At 40.0% G+C, this 22040-nt stretch overlaps 1 protein-coding gene across 2 annotated transcripts; it reads left to right on the top strand.

Moving 5' to 3' along the window:
* The first annotated feature begins 3596 nt into the window (after window positions 1-3596).
* Window positions 3597-22040, top strand: LOC124132000 (leucine-rich repeat and WD repeat-containing protein 1-like). Of its 2 annotated transcripts, none has more exons than XM_046495559.2 (13): window positions 3597-3637; window positions 4425-4484; window positions 6317-6437; window positions 7455-7561; window positions 9233-9311; window positions 10107-10229; window positions 12093-12168; window positions 13078-13239; window positions 15374-15453; window positions 16390-16548; window positions 18838-18944; window positions 20008-20079; window positions 21713-22040. In XM_046495559.2, exons 2-13 carry the CDS (start codon window positions 4431-4433, stop codon window positions 21812-21814), a joined length of 1242 nt encoding a protein of 413 aa, XP_046351515.2. In that variant the 5' UTR covers window positions 3597-3637; window positions 4425-4430; the 3' UTR covers window positions 21815-22040. The 2 variants fall into 2 exon arrangements, with proteins under 2 accessions (XP_046351515.2, XP_046351516.2); XM_046495560.2 differs by having other exon boundaries at window positions 3597-3648.

The raw sequence follows: 22040 nt of genomic DNA, 5'->3' as shown, positions 1-22040 counted from the left end.
TCCGCGACCACTGTTCGTCTCCTGTTTAATTGATATTGGAAAACACACAGGGATGTTTTTGTTATACAATAATGTGTAGAGTGGCCAGTAGGGGTCATGCATATTAAAAATAATATATATATATATTAGAACAGCTGTGGAGGTAGTGACCACTATTTACCCACGCGCTATATCCAAGCAATATGAAAAGTCTGTAGTTGTCCCTTTCCGCGACCAGTGTTCGTCTCCCGTTTAATTGATATTGGAAAACACACAGGGATGTTTCTTTTACATAATAATGTGTAGACGGTCCAGTAGGAGTCATACATAGTAAAAATAATAAATATATTACAACAGTTGTGGAGGTAGCGACGATTACTTCCTACACTGAATAGACAAGCAATGTGAAAGGTCTGTAGTTGTCCCTTTCCGCGACCAGTGTTCGTCTCCTGTTTAATTGATATTGGAAAACACACATGGATGGTTTTTTTTATATATAATAATGTGTAGAGTGACCAGTAGGAGTCATACATATTTAAAATAACATATATATATTACGACAGCTTTGGAGGTAGTGACCACTATTCACCCACACGCATTATCCAAGCAATATGAAAAGTCTGTAGATGGCCCCTTCCGCGACCAGTGTTCGTTTCCTGTTTAATTGATATTGGAAAACACACAGGGATGTTTTTGTTATATAATAATGTGTAGAGTGGCCAGTAGGGGTCATGCATAGTAAAAATAACATATATATATTACGACAGCTTTGGAGGTAGTGACCACTATTTACCCACGCGCTATATGCAAGCAATGTGAAAAGTCTGTAGATGTCCCTTTCCGCGACCAGTGTTCGTCTCCTGTTTAATTGATATTGGAAAAAACACACAGCGATGTTTCTTTTATATAATAATTTGTAGACGTTCTAGTAGGAGTCATAAACGATGCGATTGTACGATGTTTCAAAGGATGTGTGGCAAATATTTTCATGCAGAGAACATGACAGTAATCCGCAAAGAGAATGTATTTTAAGCTTTAAGGTCAACAGAGAGCTTGCTATTTGGCACTTTTGTACGACGTTGGATGTGTTTGGCATCACAATGAGCAATATGACATCATAACAGTTGACCCGTGAAGATCCAGTGTAGAATAGGTCTTAGGCAACCCATTCTTGCCCTAAAAGGCGACTATGCGTGTCATAAGAGGCGACTAATGGGATCGGGTGGTCGGGATCGCTGACTTGGTTGAAGCATGTCATCGATCCCAATTGTGTGGATTGATGCTCATGATATCAATGACAAGAATAGGTTGCTGAAGACCTAATCTACCCCGGGTCTTCACGGGTATGATAAGTTTGTGTGAAGTATTACAGTGTAAAGGAACTGCTGGACATATAGAGCACCATATTGTGTTTACAGGCTGTTGTCAGGGATTCCGTAAATTCAGATCAACAATACTGGACTCAACCCATGCCACTTCACTCAATATATTTTTGTATTACAAAAGAGTTGGCATTTTATTTAGTCGTGGTAGAATGGAGATTTAATATTTGAAACCTCATGCTGCGCTTTTGGTTCCAAATTCAATTTAGCATGGTTAAATCTACAGGTAACCTAGCTCTACATTGAAAACACAGTATGTTTATGTCCTAAATATGATGCGCTGCCCTTTTGAAGCTTTTAGGTCAGGGGTATAAAAATATTTCTAAGTTGAAAACATGAAACAAGATACCGGTATATTTTCTGAGAAATTCCACTTATCAAACTGTGCACTGCACCTCCTCTATTTTAGTATGGAAACTGTTCCCTAAATTTCAAAAGAATGCATGCAGTGCTTAAAATGTTTAAGTAGAAAAAATATAAGTAACCCAATGAAAAACAGCTGTATTTTTTCAGAAAATCCAAAAATTGAAATCAAACCTCACACAGCACCTGTCCTATTAATACACAAAGTTTGAGAAGAATCTATGCTGTAGTTTTCAAGTTATAAGTCACACTAGAAAATGTCCTCGGAAAGATTAAATCCCCGACCTTTTATGGTTAAGAAACCATTAATTTCAAGCAGGGCTCATGGAAATAACATTAAGGTTGCCTGACTGGCTAACTTAATTTTCTTGTGAACTATAACACATTATTCAGTTGACAAATGTGAAACGAGAATATCATGTTAAAATTGTCACAAGCTAGATATGATAAATAGCTGAGTTCTGATATTAAGGATGTACTGTAATATTTGTCATGCTTGAGATGATCCATTGTTGTAGTTCTGCAAGTGACAGAAACCCAATTGATTTTGACTGTATTTCTAACAAAAGTAACATTCACTGAAACTTGAATACCAGATTTTATTCCTTGTATTGGGAAGTGTAAAAGTGCATTAACACTGTCACACACGCTTTATTTGTAAATTTAAGTTTAAAGCACAGATGGAATGAAATTAAGACTTAAAACTAAGTACCATACCACAATAAAACTTTTCACAGTTTGCAGTTATTGAGGCATTTATTTTGTGATATATTTACAGTAGGGCTGGGACGAGTTCAAATTTACTACCCGGTTACCCGATCCCCTATTACCCGGGTACCCACTGCAAGTCTCAAGAGTAGGGAACAAAATGTCAGATTGGTAATTGTTTTACCGCAGCCCTGGCTAAAGCTATTCAGATACATGTATCAAACAATCAGATCATGCATACACTGAAGTTGACTGAAGCTTTATTTTTACTCAAACATTTACAAGTCAAAAGGAATGAGTGCATCGTCAGAAAATAATCTTAACATTAGCGACTTGTAGTGTAACCATTGAGCTATAGTATGTTTTTGTCTTTAGACAAAATATAACGTGACTAACCACGGGTCTGGGTAGTCCTGTGGGTACCCGGGTCCTATTCAGGGCCCACAAGACTCGAGTACCCGAGTCACCCGTCCCAGCCCTAATTTGCAGTGTTAAATGGTAGTGTTTTCTATTTTGGAAACAGAACACAAACTCAACATATGAGTGTTAGAACATAGAGACTTTCAACACATCCTTTTGTCTAACATTGTGCATGATACACAAAAAATAATAACGGGTGGTATAAAATGATTTCACAAGGTTTGGTTGAAAAGCAGTGCCGCTTATTATTAATGGCTAAAATGACAATACATGAGCAAACTCGATTATTTACAGACCGCCGTCATTTAGTTGAGTTGAAATATTGGTGAGTGCTTCGTTAAACAACAACAAACAAACAAATCTGACACAACTAACCCAAAGGATCTAAGAGGCACGCGTGGATAACATAAGATGCTAAAAGATATGTCTTGAGCCATATCGATTTTAATCATACTTGGTGGCAAACAAATTTTGCATTCGCACTGTTGACACAACCACAATAAAACCGACCATAACCCACCTAAGAGACTTCCTGGCAGTTATAGTTAGCGATCTGTACGTTAATATAACAACAAGCCGACCTTCGACAGTAAACAAATGCGTAAACAGATCCGCCATGACAGTAGCACTGAGCGCAAGTAATTAATGGGAAGAGTCGCGTCCCTTGCAAGATGTATACCACTCGATAAACGTAGCGCTGTGGCCTGGTCTGGGAAAGGGACGTATACTGACTCGACCGAAGTTTACATACAGCATCTTTGTTTACATATTTTTCGATCTTACACGTGCGTGTTTTGTAAGTCTGTTGATCATGTATACAAAGTTTCAATATAAGTATTTCAGAATAGGTGCCCATGCTCTATGTTTATCTCAAGTTTCAGTAATTTGGTACACGTATGGTAATGTTGATTAGTGGCACAGTAGTCAGGTAGTGGCTTCACCGGTCTCAATCTCAGCGACTCATCCTAATTTCAGGGATTTACCGTACAAGGCTTACTTTTAATTCAGTTACCTGTGACGAGGCGTTTCGCCTGCCGCAGCCTATTAAACTTCTAAGTGGCTCAGGCCACAGGCCCCTGAAGTAGGATAGTGATATAACTGAATACCTCGTACACAAGTATCTATTTATATATATGGGTCCACTGTTTCAGTTATGTCACTATCCTGCTTCAGGGGCCTGTGCTCGTGTGGCTCTTCGAGCTCTAATGACACTATTACGTACAATGACTGAAAGAGGCAGGGTTCACAGGCGGAGGTTTTACTAATTACGGTTCTATTGCACACGGTTTGATGACAAGGTTATCATGGTTTTGGACCTGCTATGCCCATAATAGTTATAATGATCATGTTGAGCGGGCCTATTTGGTTCATCCATTTTGACTTTGTGACTGTCATCCATTTGGTCCAGGCGTAACGAGTTGGATACAATGAAGTCAGTCAAAACCCTCTTTGTTATATGTTTGTCAGTCTCATGATCAAGCCGTTGCAAAGAGACAGTATCTCATCTTTACACATTCCCCAACCATTTCAATTGTAAATGTCCGAACGAAGTGTTTACCTCTTGATTTGTAGTCTAAGATGAGAGATCGTTCACAGTTGAAGAGAAAAGCGCCAACAGGAAAGACAAAATTGGTAAGAATTATTTCTGAAGAGTACTCAGCACTGGTAAATCCCATGCTAAACATGCTAAACCATGTGTAATGTTTCCTCATTAGTTCCATCGTCATATGGCATTTGGTGATTCCATCGCATGTTGCGATATCAATGTATCAGTAACTTGTATTGTCAAGTGAGTTTTGATACTAATTTATGAATATCAATGCTAAACTAATAATTCAATGGAAATGAAATGTTTACTTTAATTAAGATTACCATGGTGATGGACAATGAGAAGTCATAAAGTTCAATTTTCAACATTTAAGCATGGTTTATGGATCAGCCTAGTCCATTGTTAGCTTTAAATTGATTAATTGCAGGTCTGCATAGGTCATTTTTATCTATACACACACGGAATATTTATTGTTATTTTCAGCTGATAATTTTGAGTCGATATATCAGTACTAAATTTCCAGTCAATAACACCCCTATCGTTGATATGTCACAGGTTTGTGTACATTATACTTTCCTCCATCACCAATAAATATACACGGCTGCAGTGCAGTGTAGCAATGTTCCCGTTTACCGGTAATTACCATTTTTTTACTGGTAAAATTAGGCTTGGACCTGTAATTCATAGGACTACCAGTCCCGGCAAATAACGTCTCATTGTCAATTTTTAGTGCAAGGAAATAACATTTTACTTTTCTTCCAGGGTAAATATCCATTTGCAGTGATTTAGTTTCAAACCAAAGTTAATATTCAGGGGGAAAAAGAACACTGACAGAACTTTGTGTGAATCATGTGTAGATCTAACCAAGTTACTTCAGGGATGATGTCATTTGATGCAGTGTTTCCGCTGGCTTTTAAAACTGCCAGTCCACCAGGCATTCCAGGACTGGCAATTCTAAAAATGACCAGTCCCCCCCCCACCCCCCCTAGTCTAGTCTGGTTCCAGTCAGAGTGAGACCAGCTCATGTTCTGATAAGTTCAGGGGCACGGGTGGCCCAGTCGTCTAAGGTGCCGCGATTCGCTGTGCGGAGTTGCGTCCCTTGGGCAGCCCAGAAACCTATGATTGTGGGTTCAAATCCTGGTTCATCCTGATTATGTTTCTAGGTTTGTCAGCACCATACCCGTGCTTGTGGGTTTCACCGAAATGGTAAACGTCTGAGACCTGCATCACTTTGGGCTTTCCTCCCACATTAAGCTGACACGCCGTGATATAACTGGAATACTGTTAAAAGCGGTGTTCAATCCAACTCACTCACTCACTCTGACAAGTGAAAGCTCAGATTACATCACACAGAGGATACATTTTACCAAGTGCTACAACCATACACAGGCCACAAAGTTTAAATTTTTACCAAATATGGCTACAAGTATTTTTTTCCCAGGTAGCCAGTGGTAAGTCAAAAGCATTTGAAAATATCTTTTTATCAAATAACTATTATAATATGTAGAAGTCATAGCACTAGTCTTGAAATTTTATATTAGTGGATATGTACTTGATTTTTGTTACTTGTGACTCGAACAATGATGCAATTTATGTTACTAGATTATATAGGTATATTCTTGCTTATCCAATGAGCATTATCAACTAAAATAAAATCTAATCACATTAATATTTATGTATTTTGGTTCACTGTCGACTTTAGAAGTGCCTCATTTCATTGTTTGACATAAAATCGACAGGTGTCACTACTTCACTTGTTTTGGTCGTATATATTCATTGGTGATCATGTTGATGGAGGAACGTAGTGTGTAGGAAATATGGAGAGCCCACTATTTCTTATTTTGATAAGCGCCCTGGGCGCTTATTACATCGTATATTGTATATTGTTTAATCACTGGTTATGTTGGTGTTTTAGCCGCCAGTATCCGACTTTGAGCCTGTACACTTCGTCCGATGCCACTCAGCAGACAATGACCCCAATAACAACCAAGCCAAGGTGTGGCGGTGTGCGTTTGAACCCGTCAAGGGGAAGCCAGGTACGTGCAGGATAGTCAGTGGTCCAGAGTTGCTTCCCTTGTCAGTGGTCCATACAAGCTCCTTCCCAGCGCGTGACACCTTCGTTACACTCTCGGTAACATCACTGCCACCAGTGTGGGCGCAGCCATTACAAGAATATTGAAATTTGCCCTCCAACCCCATATGTAGTAACATTTATACTTTTGTTTATGTCTTTGGGAATGCCATCATATTTCAATTTGAAAAGGTTTACGACTGACCATGTTTTCCAGATGAATTTACTTTGTTGTTTTGATAATCAGATTGGTTCGAGATTGCAGACTAATGGAAAATCAGCCATTTTCTCCCTTACATTCTCACTATATCAATAACCCGATAGTTTTAATGAAACAGAAATTCAAATTGACAAACAAAGAAAGTAATTTAGCAGCGATAAGTGTTCTCGGCGTCACAATAGTCGTCACTTGTTTGTAAACATAACGGTCATTCGGTTGCGAGTTCAACTCCAAGCATGGTTGTGGCCACCTATTCACAGTGGGGAGTTTTGACTGGTGGCAGCGATATTATAGAGAGCTCCGGGAACGTTCTATCGCTGTGAGGAGCTTGTGGTCCAGAGTTGCTTCCCTTGTCCAAACTTATCTGTTGGATTTTTTGGATGTTTTAGATTTTTCATTTTTGTTGTGTACAGTTTGCGACATGAGCTGCTGGTCCTAAGTCTGTGTTTGATCAAATTTCTTAAGGTCTATACAATAAATACCACATACTGAATAGATTACAGACAACACAGCCTCCTCAGCTCCCCGCCACAGACAGCGTATAGTAGAGGTGAAACGATGCAGCAAGGTCACCATACGATACATGTCGTGATACACAAATTAACGCCAATCACATTTTGCAATATTTGACTGACAAAATCGCTGGGGGTGGGTGGGGGATTAAGTAATATGATTTAGCAAGTGTATTACCATATATCAATACCTCGGCCACACAGCATGGTGACCCTCTCATCATCCTAACTCACCAACATTTTCTTGTAGATGAGAGCGGTCACATTCTTGCAACCTGCGGCAGCAACATCGTGTGTTTCATTGACTGTGCGACAGGGAGGGTCCTCCGCAGATACAAGGACACAAACCAGACTGAGGTAACTAATTACCATCTGTTTTCATTTACTATTACCATGGTTACCAAGGCTAAAATAAAACAATGACTTATCACATAAAGTTTTTGTTGTTGTTTTACGTCGCACTCAGCAACATTCCAGCCATATGACAGCGGTCTGTAAATAATCTGGTATGGATCAGACAATCCAGTGATCATGTGCATCAATCCAAGCAATTTGGATCGATGATGTGCTTCAACCAAGTCAGCAAGTCTGACCACCCGATTCCATAGTCTCTTACGACAAGCAGAGTCACTTACACAGAAATCACATCAACCAAAACACTCCAACAGAAGATGATTTCAGTTCCCCATTTCAGAACAAAACCTTTTTGAAAATCAATCTGATTGTCTGAACCATTTTTTTCAAAGTTTATATCTTTAAAATCAGTTGATTGAATATCTTTGCTTAGCAACAGGTAATATGTCAGAATTTTATGTTGAAATAATCCTGGTAATGAAGATAATGAAATTATGTTTGAAAAGCAGAATCACAAATTTAAGTGATATGATATTTTGTTTACTCAATAATCAATTTGGGTAATATCTTAAGTGAACATGCAAATGGTTGATCGTCCGTCCTCATACCCAGACAGTGTGGGTCGGTGCTCATAATATCAATCACTGGTTTCTCTTTCTAAGGGGGTGGTCGGGTAGCCTAGTGGTCAAAGCGTTCGCTCGTCACGCCGAAGACCTGGGTTCGATTCCCGACATGGGTACAATGTGTGAAGCCCATTTCTGGTGTCTCCCGCTGTGATATTGCTGGAATATTGCTAGATGGGGTGTAAAACCATACTCACTCCACTCTTTCTTAGGGTGTGCAGTTCATTCTTTCCACAATACATATCACAATCTCAGTTTTTTATGCTCAATATATCGGGTGATTTAAGAATGATGAACACTTCGTTCAGTCCTCACATGGGAACAATGTCAGGCCCTCTCAGATGGGTTATTGTTGGTTATGTCTGAACGAATACTTGCTTCCTGATTCTGTTGCACAATGTCAAGGCTGTATAACCCAGGGTTTTATCTTGGATGCCAAACTAAGTGACTCTGGCAGACAAACTAGGGAAAAAAATCCTTATCTCAAATTCAGGGATTTCTTAATGTATCATTCAATGCAAAAATGTAAAACGAAATGTCAAAACCTCTTCTTTATTGTCCTTGTTATCAGTGAAATGCAAGTCACCTCTCTATGTTATAACAATAATTGCATGGCTTAGCAAATCTTTATTTCCATTTGGGAATAATTTTTACTGACATTTGCTTTGGACTCGGGGGGGGGTGGGGGGAGGGGGGCACGGGTGGCCCAGTTGTCTGAGGCGCCGCGATTCGCTGTGCAGAGTTGCGTCCCTTGGGCATGCCAGAAACCTATGATTGTGGGTTCGAATCCCGATTCGCCCCAATTATGTTTCTAGGTTTGTCAGCACCATACCTATGCTTGTGGGTTTCACCGAAGTGGTAAACATCTGAGACCTGCATCACTTCGGGCTTTCCTCCCGCATTAAGCTGACACACCGTGATATAACTGGAATACTGTTAAAAGCGGCGTTAAACCCAACCCACTCACTCACTGTGGACTCGGGGCCGAATCTCGGCCTCTGGGCAGGCAGGTCGAAATTCTACATAAATCTCAGTAATCTTGGTGTTGCAGACTTTCTACACACTAGCATGGACGACGGTACCTTCCCAAATAGATGCACGGGAGACGGTCAACATCCTGGCAGTGGCAGGTGAGTGAGACGACCTTGAGTTGGGTCTCGGTCAGCAGGGAAAGACATACCATTTATAACAGGCATACACCGGCAAACAACTTGACAGCTTCAGGCTGGCGAAAATGTGGTAGATTTATCTTTTTAACTCCAATAACATTGCACACACACTGAAGAATTGCACTGACTATGAAAGGTGTTTTCTTTGTTTGAAACAAAATTCAATGACTGGCTGAAGAAAATCAGATATGGACAGTCGAACATTTAAGAATTATATTAAATGTGCTACATGTCCCCAGCCTGGAGTGGTCAAGTAGTTCGCCTGGGACCCCCTAAGTAGCCTGAGGGTCCTTTAGACTCGCAAACAGAACAGACCGCCTGGGTGGTCAAGTGGTAGAGCCTGGAGAGTGGTAGGCCCGGGGTTCGATCCCCGACCACGTCATACCAATGGACGTTTAAGATGGTACCTGTCACCCTGCCTGGTGCTCAGCATTAAGGGGCTAAAACAAGGACTGGTCAGCTCGGAGTCAGTATACTGTGTCTGAATGTGGTATTCATGTTATACTGCGGCATGGAATCTCTTGGACGCAACATTAAACCCCTTTTCACCTCACCTCACTGCAAACAGGAGAACTCAAGGAAATCCTGGTTTATGCTCTACCTCTTTTAGGCTTTGCTTGTTGATTAACGCCGCACTCAGCACTATTCCAGCTACATGACAGCAGTCTGTTAATAATCGAGTCTGGACCAGACAATCCAGTGATTGCATGAGTGCTTTGTGGAGGTATTGGTTGTAAAAGTTGAGGTTTGTTTCAGGGGAGGGTGCCACCATCAAGCTGCTGCACCCCCGCCAGCTCGTCATGTTCGGCAGTCTGCAGGGGCACAAGAAGTACATCAGTTGTCTCCTCTTCCATCCCAGAATCCATCACTACCTCTTCAGTGAGTATTGTACTTGATTATCGTCAATTCTTCACAAGTACGCTACGTTCTTCCATCACCTGTGAATACATATGGCTGTGTGGTGATGTATGTCTATTTTTAGTCAGCCAATCAGATGAGGCCATACATAACTCATGGAAGTCAGATGAGCCCTACCTGTCCACGACTCTTGTGCAAACCCCACCGTTGCCTGATATGAAAGCAAGGTGTTGTGGTGGCCGCAAGGTGTTGTGGTGGCCGCAAGGCTGGAGCACATGTTGCACATGATGTCAAGCTCGAAACATTGCTGTTTGTCAGATGTACATTGTATAACACTCCAAATTGTGAGAGATATATGCTACTTAAAAAAAATGAGGACCACTGATTCATTTCAAGCTTTGAGGACAACAGAGAGCTTGCTATTTGGCACTTTTCTCTATGCGACTGTGACATCATAATTTTGGCGTACAATGAGCGATATGATGTCATAACGGTGACCTTCGGTGTCTTTTCAGAAAAATTAGTTTTCTTTAGGGGTGCCCACACTCATGTTAGCTTGCGGAGTTGCCAAGCTACATGCTTTCAGTGTCTGTCATAAGTTTGAGTGAAGTATTATGGTGTAAACAAACTGCTTGAGCATACACAGTGCCACATTTTGCTAGAAGATTGTTGCCAGTGATTCCGTAAATCCTGATCGACAACCGACTCAAAACACTGGACTAAACACATGCCGCTTCACTCAATATGTTTGCTAACACCAAAGAGGTCACGTTTTGTTTAATCATGGTAGAATGGAGATAAACATACAGTTTGCTGTGTTTTCAATGTAGAGCTAGGTTACCATGGTTACCTGTAGGATTAACCGCTGTAAATTTAACATTTGAAACCTTGTGCTGCATGTTCCGTTCCAAATTCAATTTAAGCTGTTAAAGACTTTGGATACCATTGTTCATGCGCATACCGGACGCGCATGTAACGGCGAGTATTTGTAATGCGGTTACGTCCCTTTGACTTGCGGCTAATTGTACTTCCGCCAAAATGAACTCATAGAAATGTAAATTTGGGCAAGAGTTACCTCCCCTGATTCATTATTTTAGGGGTATGCTGTGTTCATTGAAAATAATTTGAATATCCTCTGGTAACATGTTGTTTTTATTTTATAATTTTATTTTATTTTACAATGAATAAACATTAGAAATCAGCCAGTTTGAAAAATATCTTGATTTTGTGAAATGCTTTTTTGACTGATGAATCAATTTTTTGGGAAAATGTGCTTTTTTTAAAGTCAAATGATGTGTGAAATTAAAAATGTTTTGACTTGAATTTTCATTTTTCTGTTTTGTGTCATATTGATACTGTAATATGTCTATTTAAAAACACTCATTTAATAATCAAACTTTAAAATTACCATTTTATTGGCAAAATGATTTTATCATCCGGTGCCTCTAGATGGTGCCACTTATTCAAAAAATGCTGTTGTGACTTGTTTTTTTTTATTGCGTAATTTGATTCAGGACATATTTTCCTCCAAAATGATACCAAATATACCATTTCTTGAATTTTTTGTTTTTTGTATGCAACCTCTTTAAATCTACAGGTAACTAAGTTCTACATTGAAGCAGAGTATGTTTATCTCCTACATCAAAATAAGAAATAAATTAACATAGCATTTCTACTTGTATTTAAAATTGATAATGATATCCACAGTGTGTTAGCTAAACTGGCCAGTGAAGAGTTTGCTTGGCCAGTGATTACAAAATTTTACTTATTGGAGAACAAATAAATTAAAATATGAACTTGGAGCCCCGGCGGAGCAACTTTAAGGTATCAAACACGATTTGTACTACTATAAATCAGCTGATGTTTGCCACCCACACGTTCCAGGTGGCAGCAATGACGGCTTCATCATGATGTGGGACATCGGGACCCCTGACCTCTCACAGCACAGGACGGACTTCAAGTAGGTTGTACTCCCACTATATGGCAGCTGTACTGCAAGGATAACAAGTACTGTACTGGGATTAGAAGTGTGTTGTTTATCGCCGCACTCAGCAATATTCCAGCTATATGACAGCGGTCTGTCAATAATCAAGTCTGGACCAGATAATCCAGTGATTGACATCATGAGCATCGATCCACGCAATTGGGATACGATGACATGCATCAACCAAGTCACTGAATCTGACCATACGATCCCGTTAGTTGTCCCATTGGTTGCCTCTTAAGACAAGCTTGGGTTACTGTAAATCAATTCTAACCTGGATCTTCATTGGTGGCGTCATAGATCAGTATTCATTGATTAATGATAATCTTGTTTGTGTTCGAGACCTCGACTGAAGATCAGTATTCATTGATTAATGGTAACCTGTTGTGTTCGAGACCTCTACCGAAGATCAGTATTCATTGATTAATGATAATCTTGTTTGTGTTCGAGACCTCGACTGAAGATCAGTATTCATTGATTAATGGTAATATTGTTTTCGAGATCTTGACTGAAGATCAGTATTCATTGATTAATGGTAACCTGTTGTGTGGTGTTGACCTCTACTGAAGATCAGTATTCATTGATTAATGATAATCTTGTTTTTGTTCGAGATCTCGACTGAAGATCAGTATTCATTGTTTAATGGTAACCTGTTGTGTGGTGTTGACCTCTGCCGAAGATCAGTATTCATTGATTAATGGTTACCTGTTGTGTGGTTTAGACCCCTACTGAAGATCAGTATTCATTGATTAATGGTAACCTGTTGTGTGGTGTTGACCTCTGCTGAAGATCAGTATTCATTGATTAATGGTGTCCTGTTGTGTGGTTTAGACGTCTGCTGAAGATCAGTATTCATTGATTAATGTTGGCCTGTCTTTGTGGTAGACCTCTACTGAAGATCAGCGTCCCGGGGTCTGAGGCGCTCAACCTGGAATACAGTCTGTCATCACACACACTGCTGGCAGCGTGCGAAGACGGCTGTTTCGGATGGAACATGGAGTCAGAGTTGAAGGATGTTCACAACCGCAGAACAGCCAAAGTGATCATGTAAGATTCGGGAGGGAATACAAATTGTTTCAGCTTCCAATAATTTTATTTCCTGTTTGACCGATAGTCTGCAAGATACCTGCGAGGGGTCAAAAGAATTTTGCTTCAACATGACTCAAGATTTAGAACATGCCACACCTTCTGATCATTACATACCTTGGTTAACAATAATCCTTTTAGAGATTTCAAAGTTCCATCCAAAGTTTCAAGAATTGTATTCATAACAAGATACAGTCAAGTCTTGTTAATCCGACATGGTTGCATATGAATATGTCGGATTAACAAGTTTGTCGGATAAACGAAATTTAGTGGTGTCAACATTTAAAAAGCATAGTCTAGAATGGAAGTCACCAGTTTGAAACCGATGCTGCAAAGTTCATAGTTTGCTAAAGGTCATTCTGACATGGTAGCGGTTGCGAGAACTTGTATCTCATTTTAATGAGATTGAGGTAATTTAAGCATGTGATTAATCATGTTTGCTTTATTTCAAGCAGTAATTGTTTATTGTTAAGCAAGTGTATCTCTGCAGCCATTGTAATATGCAGCTACTATTCGACTCGCATCAAAACACGGACTGTGTACTCACGGGCAGATGACCACGGAGTACGCAGATCACCGTGTCGGACTAAGGAGACTGATTAATGAGTGATTTCAGTAAATTGTTGCAAATTAGGTGTGTCGGTGTTGGAATGCAAGATTAACAGGTCTAAAGAGCACTGATTTAATCGGTTCCCATCATTAGTGTCAGATAAAGCCGATTGTCGGATTAACGTGTGTCAGATTAACGGGACTTGACTGTAGTTTGAACTGTTAGCTTATCAAGGTTATCAAGCTTATCAATAAAGCTGAACACATGTTAAGATGTTGTGTCACATCGTTACAGGTTTTGTGCTGAAATACATAAACAACTAACTGGAAACAAACAGTGATGGTACAACAATGTGTTGACATGTTTGCAGGAACAACAAGACTGAGAAAGCTAATTACATAATTTTCTCAAGAATTGAAACTAATTAATCAAAATCTTAAGAAAATTGTAGAATCTTCTGAGAAACTGCAAAGTCCAAGGAGATGGATTGTTTATATTGACACACAAAATGAAAATCCTTAATTTATCTTAATTTGAAGAGCAAGAAAATGATTTTAGCAGTAAGTATTTGCTCACTTGACAAAGAGCGATGATCCAAAATGATGTTGTGTTTGATTGTCTCATACCAAAATACACAAAAGAACTTAAGTTGATTTTGTGGTCATTTTGTCAAATATTACAAAAAATTGAACAAAGTGTTTCAGTATGGACAAGCGAGTATTATTCACAATAAAGACTTTAAACTAATTCTTTTGTTTTTATCCCCCCGGCATATAATGCGGGGGGATATAGCGATCAGCCAGTCTGTCTGTCCGTCCGTCCGTAATCATTTCCTTTCCTGGGGCAGAATTCGAAAACCATTCAGTGTATTTGATCGAAACTTGGCAAATCTATCAGGCACATACTGAAGTGGTGCCTTTTGATATTTAAGGATTTTTCTAATTTTTATTTTTTTAAATTTTTATGGAATGAAGTTGGACATAGACTGAATTGGTGATGGGGTTCCTTTCCGGGGCAGAATTCGAAAACCATTCAGGGTATTTGATCGAAACTTGGCAAATCTATCAGGCACATACTGAAGTGGTGCCTTTTGATATTTTGGGATTTTTCTAATTTTTATTTTTTTAAATTTTTATGGAATGAAGTTGGACATAGACTGAATTGGGGATGGGGTTCGTTTCCGGGGCAGAATTCGAAAACCATTCAGTGTATTTGATCAAAACTTGGCAAAGCTATCAGGCACATACTGAAGTGGTGCCTTTTGATATTATTTTTTTTTACGAATTTTTATTTTTTACAATTTTTATGGAAAGAAGTTGGACCTAGACTCCATTGGGGAACGGGTTCGTTTCCGGGCCAGAACTCGAAAACCATTCAGTGGGTAAACAATGGATGCTTCTAAAAGAACATTCAACTGTTGACTCATGACATACAGAATTGCACATTTACTAGTGGTTACTTTACAGACAGCTGCCTGGGGGATATGTCATCTTTCTGATGACTCTTGTTGATGTATATTTATGTACAGCCCTGTCTGTGTTTCAGGTCGTCGACCTATAAGTTTGACCTTCAGGGCAAGTCTGACACTGTTGATGGCCTTGCTCTGCTGCCTGGGGATGTCGTAGGTGAGAACCTGTTGAGTGTAGAGTCACGATAAAGCTGGAGTACGGCACCTTAAAGATCTACATGATCTCATGTTCAGCTAAAAGGTTGAAACTTGTGAAAAAAGAACTACATGTACTTATAATGACTAAAGAAATTATTGTTAGTATTGTACTAATAGTTGTTATTATTTTTTATGTCAATACCTGTTTTTTGTTTGGGTGGGGGTCGGCTGGGGTGTAGGGGGGTGAAAGAACTTGTATGACATGTTGAAATTTGTATGTTATGTATATGGTTTGCAGACAAAAACATTCAAATATTGATAAGCAACTAAATGTCAGAATCATTAGTTTATATGGGTGAAAATCACATGTGTTTACTTCATGAATAAAATGGAGTATTCATTATTTTGATATATAATGTTTATATTCATAGACCGTTGCTCGTGCTTTCAGCCACTAGTTTGGTTGTCTCACTCACTCACTCACTCACTCACTCACTCACTCACTCGGGGGCACGGGTGGCCCAGTCGTCTAAGGCACCGCGATTCGCTGTGCAGAGTTGCGTCCCTTGGGCACGCCAGAAACCTATGATTGTGGGTTCGAATCCCGGTTCGCCCCAATTATGTTTCTAGGTTTGTCAGCACCATACCCGTGCTCCTGGGTTTCACCGAAGTGGTAAACGTCTGAGACCTGCATCACTTCGGGCTTTCCTCCCACATAGCTGTAACATAGGTTACACTGGGACATGTAACGTTTATGGACAACAACGTCTTTATTGTTTGTCGGAACATTTCAGGGCCACTTCGTGTCCTCCATCGGTTAAAGACTTGATGGCTTGCATAAACCAACATTCATTTACTTAGTTTTCACTATGTCGGCCCCTAGTTTGTCTTGTCACAGCCTCATTGCTTTTGCACTGTCTTGGACAATTTCCCCAACTCACTTCTATATCTGCAGCTACCAAGTGTGTTCGATCTGGGGCAGTGCTGTTGTGGAATCTGCTGGACCATGTGAGGTCAAAGGTCAAGAGGTCAGGGGGCATCAAGGTTGAACCTCTGGCAGAGCTAGAATACACACACACAGATGTGGAGTATCTCAACATGGGATACGGTGGCGGTATGTACAGTTATACCACATGGGTGTGTTATTATGTCCATTGTTTCGGCAGGTCGTTATTCTTCATATCGACCATAACATGCTTTTGTTTGTTTTGTTTGTTGTTTATCTCAGCACTTAGCAATATTCAAGCTATATGACGGTGGTCTGTAAATAATCGAGTCTAAACCAGACAATCCAGTGATTGATATCATGAGCATCGATCTACGCAATTGGGATACAATGACATGCATCAGCCAAGTCAGCGAGTCTGACCACCCGATCCCGTGCTCGCCTCTTATGACAAGCATAGTCCTTAGGTCAGACAGGGGAGTAAGCCTTGGTTCACACTTTTGCATCTTCACGTAAAAGTGCATCAGCTTGGTGGTCCAGGTGGTATAAGTCAGTGAGTGCCTCCTGTGGGTGATATGCATAAATATTGCACACAGAATCTTTGTAACACAATGATCGTACCAACAAAAGAAATGCAAATACTGTACATGTTGGTTAATATATGAAGACTCATATTCAATAGATATTAGACCGGTTTGATGCACAAACGACATACTGGTATGTTGTGTGAATAGATGCTCATGAACGCATTACATGTGACATCCATGACTTGAGATGCACCATTGTCTCGTGCAGGATTAGTGTGTAAAGTTTGGAAATCACATGCAGTATATTGTAATAAGAGTACAGACACGATGGTAACACTTGACTGATTGTTAGTTTTGTCACTAATTGGTACACATTGGAAACATCACTTCTCAACTTACAAACTTCTCAATTTGTTTCTATGGTTCGTGTTTCTTTTGGCTGTGAGTATGTATCAAACTCATCATTATGACTTGAGTGTGTTCCTCACATGACCTTAAGGACGTCTGCTGGTAATATTTGTGTCCTTTTGAAACATATATAAGTCCATCTATCGCCAAAATGAAGTGATGAAGCTGTGAATCGTACATTAAAATTCAAACAATCAAACATAGGGCCTTAATATCAAACCAAAAAGGAACATAATCAAATTTTCCGAAAAAAATTGTTAACAGTGAGCATGGCAGTGAATTTCCTTTAAGCCCTATAGTAAAGTGTGTATTTGGCACGTGCAGGTGCAAATTGTGAATTACCTCCTTTAAGTCGAGATGTCTTCATGAATATGTATTGAAAGATGCGTTATTTAATTTCAAAATAAATTTATTTTTATTGAACTTTATTTGAAGCACAGTTACTTTTTTCTGTTAGTATAGTTTTAACTAATGTCATAGCTTTGTAGACATGGTAGTGGTGACCAATAACAGGACCAAAATAGAGGAAGAGGTGTGTTAATATTCAATGTTAAAATAACTTTGAATTGAGGAAAATAAGAAATATCCCAATTTTGATAAATAATTTTTTTTTATAAAAATAATGATTTTTCCCAATTTGTCTGGCAAGGGCACTTAGCTTGGTGGCTTGGGCCACTGTGTAATACTTACTGAGTGTGGTGATAAACAGTTAATAACAAAACAAACAAATCTTCTTTCAAGTTCCTTTGCAGTCATGTAGGATAGAAACCTGGCATGCTTTCAGTGTAGAGGTTTTTAACGTAGATAAGGTACCTGTCAATTTCATTCAAAACTGAAAGTGATTGTCTGAGGTATGAATTCTAAGTCTGAAACTTCTACTTTTAAAACACACTTGTTGTATCTCCATTTTGCCATGACACAATGACAAAACAAACACGAACTCTGTTTATTGTTCCTAAAGGTTAGGGCTGGGACGAGTCCAAATTTACTACCCGGGTACCCACCCCCCTATTACCCGACCCTACCTGGGTACTCTCTACAGGTCTCAAGAGATGTCTGATTGGGAAGTTTTACCGCAGCCATGGCAAAATGTATTTAGATACACATATAAAATGATCTGGTCATTCATACACTGAAGTTGACTGACATTTTATCTTTATTCAAACATATAAATGTCAAAAGGAAAGCATGCATAGTCAGAGAGAAATGCGAACATTAGTGACTTGTAGTGTAACCATAGAGTTATAGATAATTGTGGTCACTAAACAGAATATCACATGACTAACCACTGGTCCGGGTAGTCCTGTGGGTACCCGGATCCTACTCACTACTCACCGACCTGAGTTACCCGTCCCAGCCCTACTGAAGGTGTTTATTCTTCCCGAAGGTGTTTATTCTTCCTGAGGGTGTTTATTCTTCTCGAGGGTGTTTATTCTTCCCGAAGGTGTTTATTCTTCCCGAGGGTGTTTATTCTTCCCGAAGATGTTTATTCTTCCTGAAGGTGTTAATTCCATGTTTCCAGGTCTGCTGGGAGTTGGGGATGACCTAGGAAATGTCTACATCTACAATGTTGCCACTCTGGCCCGGAAGAAAGCGTCTCCTTCTGATGACATTCTGTGCCCTTCTACGGTATGTTAACTTGGTACTCAAGTGAGACTGCTTCCTGGATGTGCCATAGAGATTATTATATGAGTGTGTGTGTGTGTGTGTGTGTGTGTGTGTGTGTGTGTGTGTGTGTGTGTGTGTGTGTGTGTGTGTGTGTGTGTGTGTGTGTGTGTGTGTGTGTGTGTGTGTGTGTGTGTGTGTGTGTGTGTGTGAGTGTGTGAGAGAGAGAGAGAGAGAGAGAGATAGAGATACTGATTTTACGAAACTGCTGTCAGAATTCTTGTATTTCCCAAGCTAGAGCGAGGGTAATACATGAATTCTTACACAAGTATCCTTTTGAGCTTCCCTTAACAAGAATGCACTGATCACCAGCGCTGTCCTAGAAAACAAAATTTGTCGAATGACATCAACAATCTTCAGCTATGATGTCGTTTCTAGTGTGATGTCATTCTGACGTTACGTCACAACAAGATTCATATGACGTCAACAATGCTGTCTAAATGATAGAAACAGTAACCTGGTGCGTGAGAAGTGATATTTGCCTAGTGCATATATGATTATTGTGAACTCGGTTATGTCTAACCCTATGGGTAATAAAGGGTTTTATGTCACCACTCAGTGTTTGATACAATCCCGGCAATCATATATACAGCTCCAGTAAGGGAGGGTGCATTGTGTGACTTGGCAGTTCAAGCTGGAGAGTCTTGTATATTTGTTGAAATTATGTCACCAAAGTGTTGTAACATGTTAGCACTTCCTAACTTGAGATATAAAACTGTTGGATGTGTTCATCAGAAGGGTCTGGGAGCCGCGTCATACCAAAAGACGTTAAAAGATGGTACTTGTTGTTACCCTGTCTGGCGCTCGGCATTGAGGGGCTAAAACAAGGACTGGTCGGCTCGGAGTCAGTATACTGTGTCTGAGTGGGGTATTCATGTTAAGCTGCGGCATTATATCTCAGTGTGATAGCATTATAAATCGGCATCAGTCCGGACTAGTTAAACCCCATTTCGACTCACCTCTATGATGACTGATAACTTGGCTGAGGCTGTCCCGCTAGATGAGAGAGTATGTTTCTGTGTTGCAGGTGATTGAATGGCCTGAGTTAATGGCCGACTCCCGGACTGGGATCGATGAAGAGTTGCTTCACAACAAGAAGGTAAACAGCAAACTCACCATTGTCTACATGTTGTATTTCCCCTGGGGCAGGATTGTTACCCAGTACCTTGCCTGTTAAAATTGGGCTCAGGTGGTCACAGTTTGTGATCAGTATGTCTGTGTGTCATCGTTCCCTGACAATGGAGTGTGGCTCATGCAGTCGACCCAGGGCTTGCTCCTTTCAAAAGTTCTCCCTTATCCAAACTATCTGGGCCAAAACTAAACGTTGGAGGCCATGACAGGGTGCTCTGAAAATGTCAGAACTCCTCACCCCTAAAACGTCTTTTCCTGCATCCGGAGATTAAGTGTTGGCTTCCATTTGCCTCATTTTGTGCTGATTTATAAGCAAATAAAGATGTTGTTACACAACATTACAAAATGGCCGTCGGTTTTGTCATTCCACCGAGATGATCTTTGAGTTAACCATTCATGCAACCTCATCCCCCCTAAATATTTTCTCATTGAAATTAAACATACACGGAGAAGGTGTGTACTTTACGTACGTTTGAGCAAGCCTTTTGTAATTTTAACTGGCCACAGGCCAACGGGCCAGCAGTTAGTCTGACTCAGTAACTTACAGGCCTCCGCGATACAGCTGGAACATTGCAAGCTGATAGATGAGACAACATCCTCCAAATCCTTTGATAAGTTGAGTGCAAAGTCACTGAAAATCAGGGGTTTTCTTATGATAGATTTCTGAAAGACGGCAAATATAAATATTGTGTTTATTACCCCTCCCTCTAGATAAAAGGGAGATCCCCACATGGTTGTGAAGGAAAATAGATTCAACAGCAGAGAATTTGAGTAGAATACCCCCAGGGTATGCAGAACCAAAAACATAGATTGGTTGGTTGGTTGTTTTGTTGTTAAAGCCGCACTCAGCAATATTCCAGCTATATGACGGTGGTCTGTAAATAATCGATTCTGGACCAGACAATCCAGCATGGGTTGATGAAGACCTATTCTACCCCGGAGAACAAGTGGATAGGATAGCTGATTTCGCATTTTTAACATGTTATGAAACTTCCTTTGTGATGGTAAACAGATGACATTTGTTAATTTGAAAACAAATACAGCAACTGCAAGTCATCTTTCATAGTTTTAGTGTGTAATGTGACAATGCTCGTGGCAGTATTTAGTTATGATAGAGGTCAACTGGCTTTTCACCTGATCATTAGCTCACCTTACTGAAAGTTGGGCTGTCAGGTATGTGGTTAAAGTGCTCGCTCGTCACGCCGATGACCCGGGTTCGATTCCCGACATGGGTACAATGTGTGAAGCCTGTTTCTGGTGTCCCTAGCCGTGATATTGCTTGAATATTGCTAAAAGCCGCGTAAAACCATACTTACTCACTCACTGATTGCTGAAAGTCAGGTTAGCCAAGATTGTGGAGTGTTATCGATCATTAGGTTGTCGGTCAATCCGTCGTTAACTGACACCCTGCTGAAGCTACAAGGCCTATGTGATGCTGTACAAATGATCCCAGTTATGGTGTCTATTAATGGTTCTTACAGCATTCCAAACGTTTGCATGGCCGCCATTATTTCCTCATAATTCAGGTGAGCTTGAGTGCCTTGTGGCTCTATTTGACTTCTCAGACAGTTATTTAATTGTTCAAGTATCTTATTTCCCAGCAAATCGTCGTGAATGGTGTATCCGTCAGCTCCAGCTCCGACTACATTGCATTTGGAACAGACAACAACCTAGTGTGTATACTGAAGAACACACAACGATGAACACCAAAGGGAAGTAACTCTCACTCGATGAACACCAAGGGAAAGTAACTCTCACACAACGATGAACAAGCTCCTTCCTAGCGCATGACACCTTTGTTACACTCTTGATCTTGAAATTTGCCCTCTAACCCCAAATATAGTAATGTTTATACTTTTGTTTATGTCTTTGGGAATGCAATCATATTTCATTTTGAAAAGGTTTACAACTGACCATGTTTTCCAGATG

This window comes from Haliotis rufescens, unplaced genomic scaffold (assembly GCF_023055435.1).
Source record: "Haliotis rufescens isolate VD_foot unplaced genomic scaffold, xgHalRufe1.0.p SCAF_93, whole genome shotgun sequence".
NCBI lineage: Eukaryota > Metazoa > Mollusca > Gastropoda > Lepetellida > Haliotidae > Haliotis > Haliotis rufescens.
This window is presented reverse-complemented; position numbering and strand designations above follow the sequence as displayed.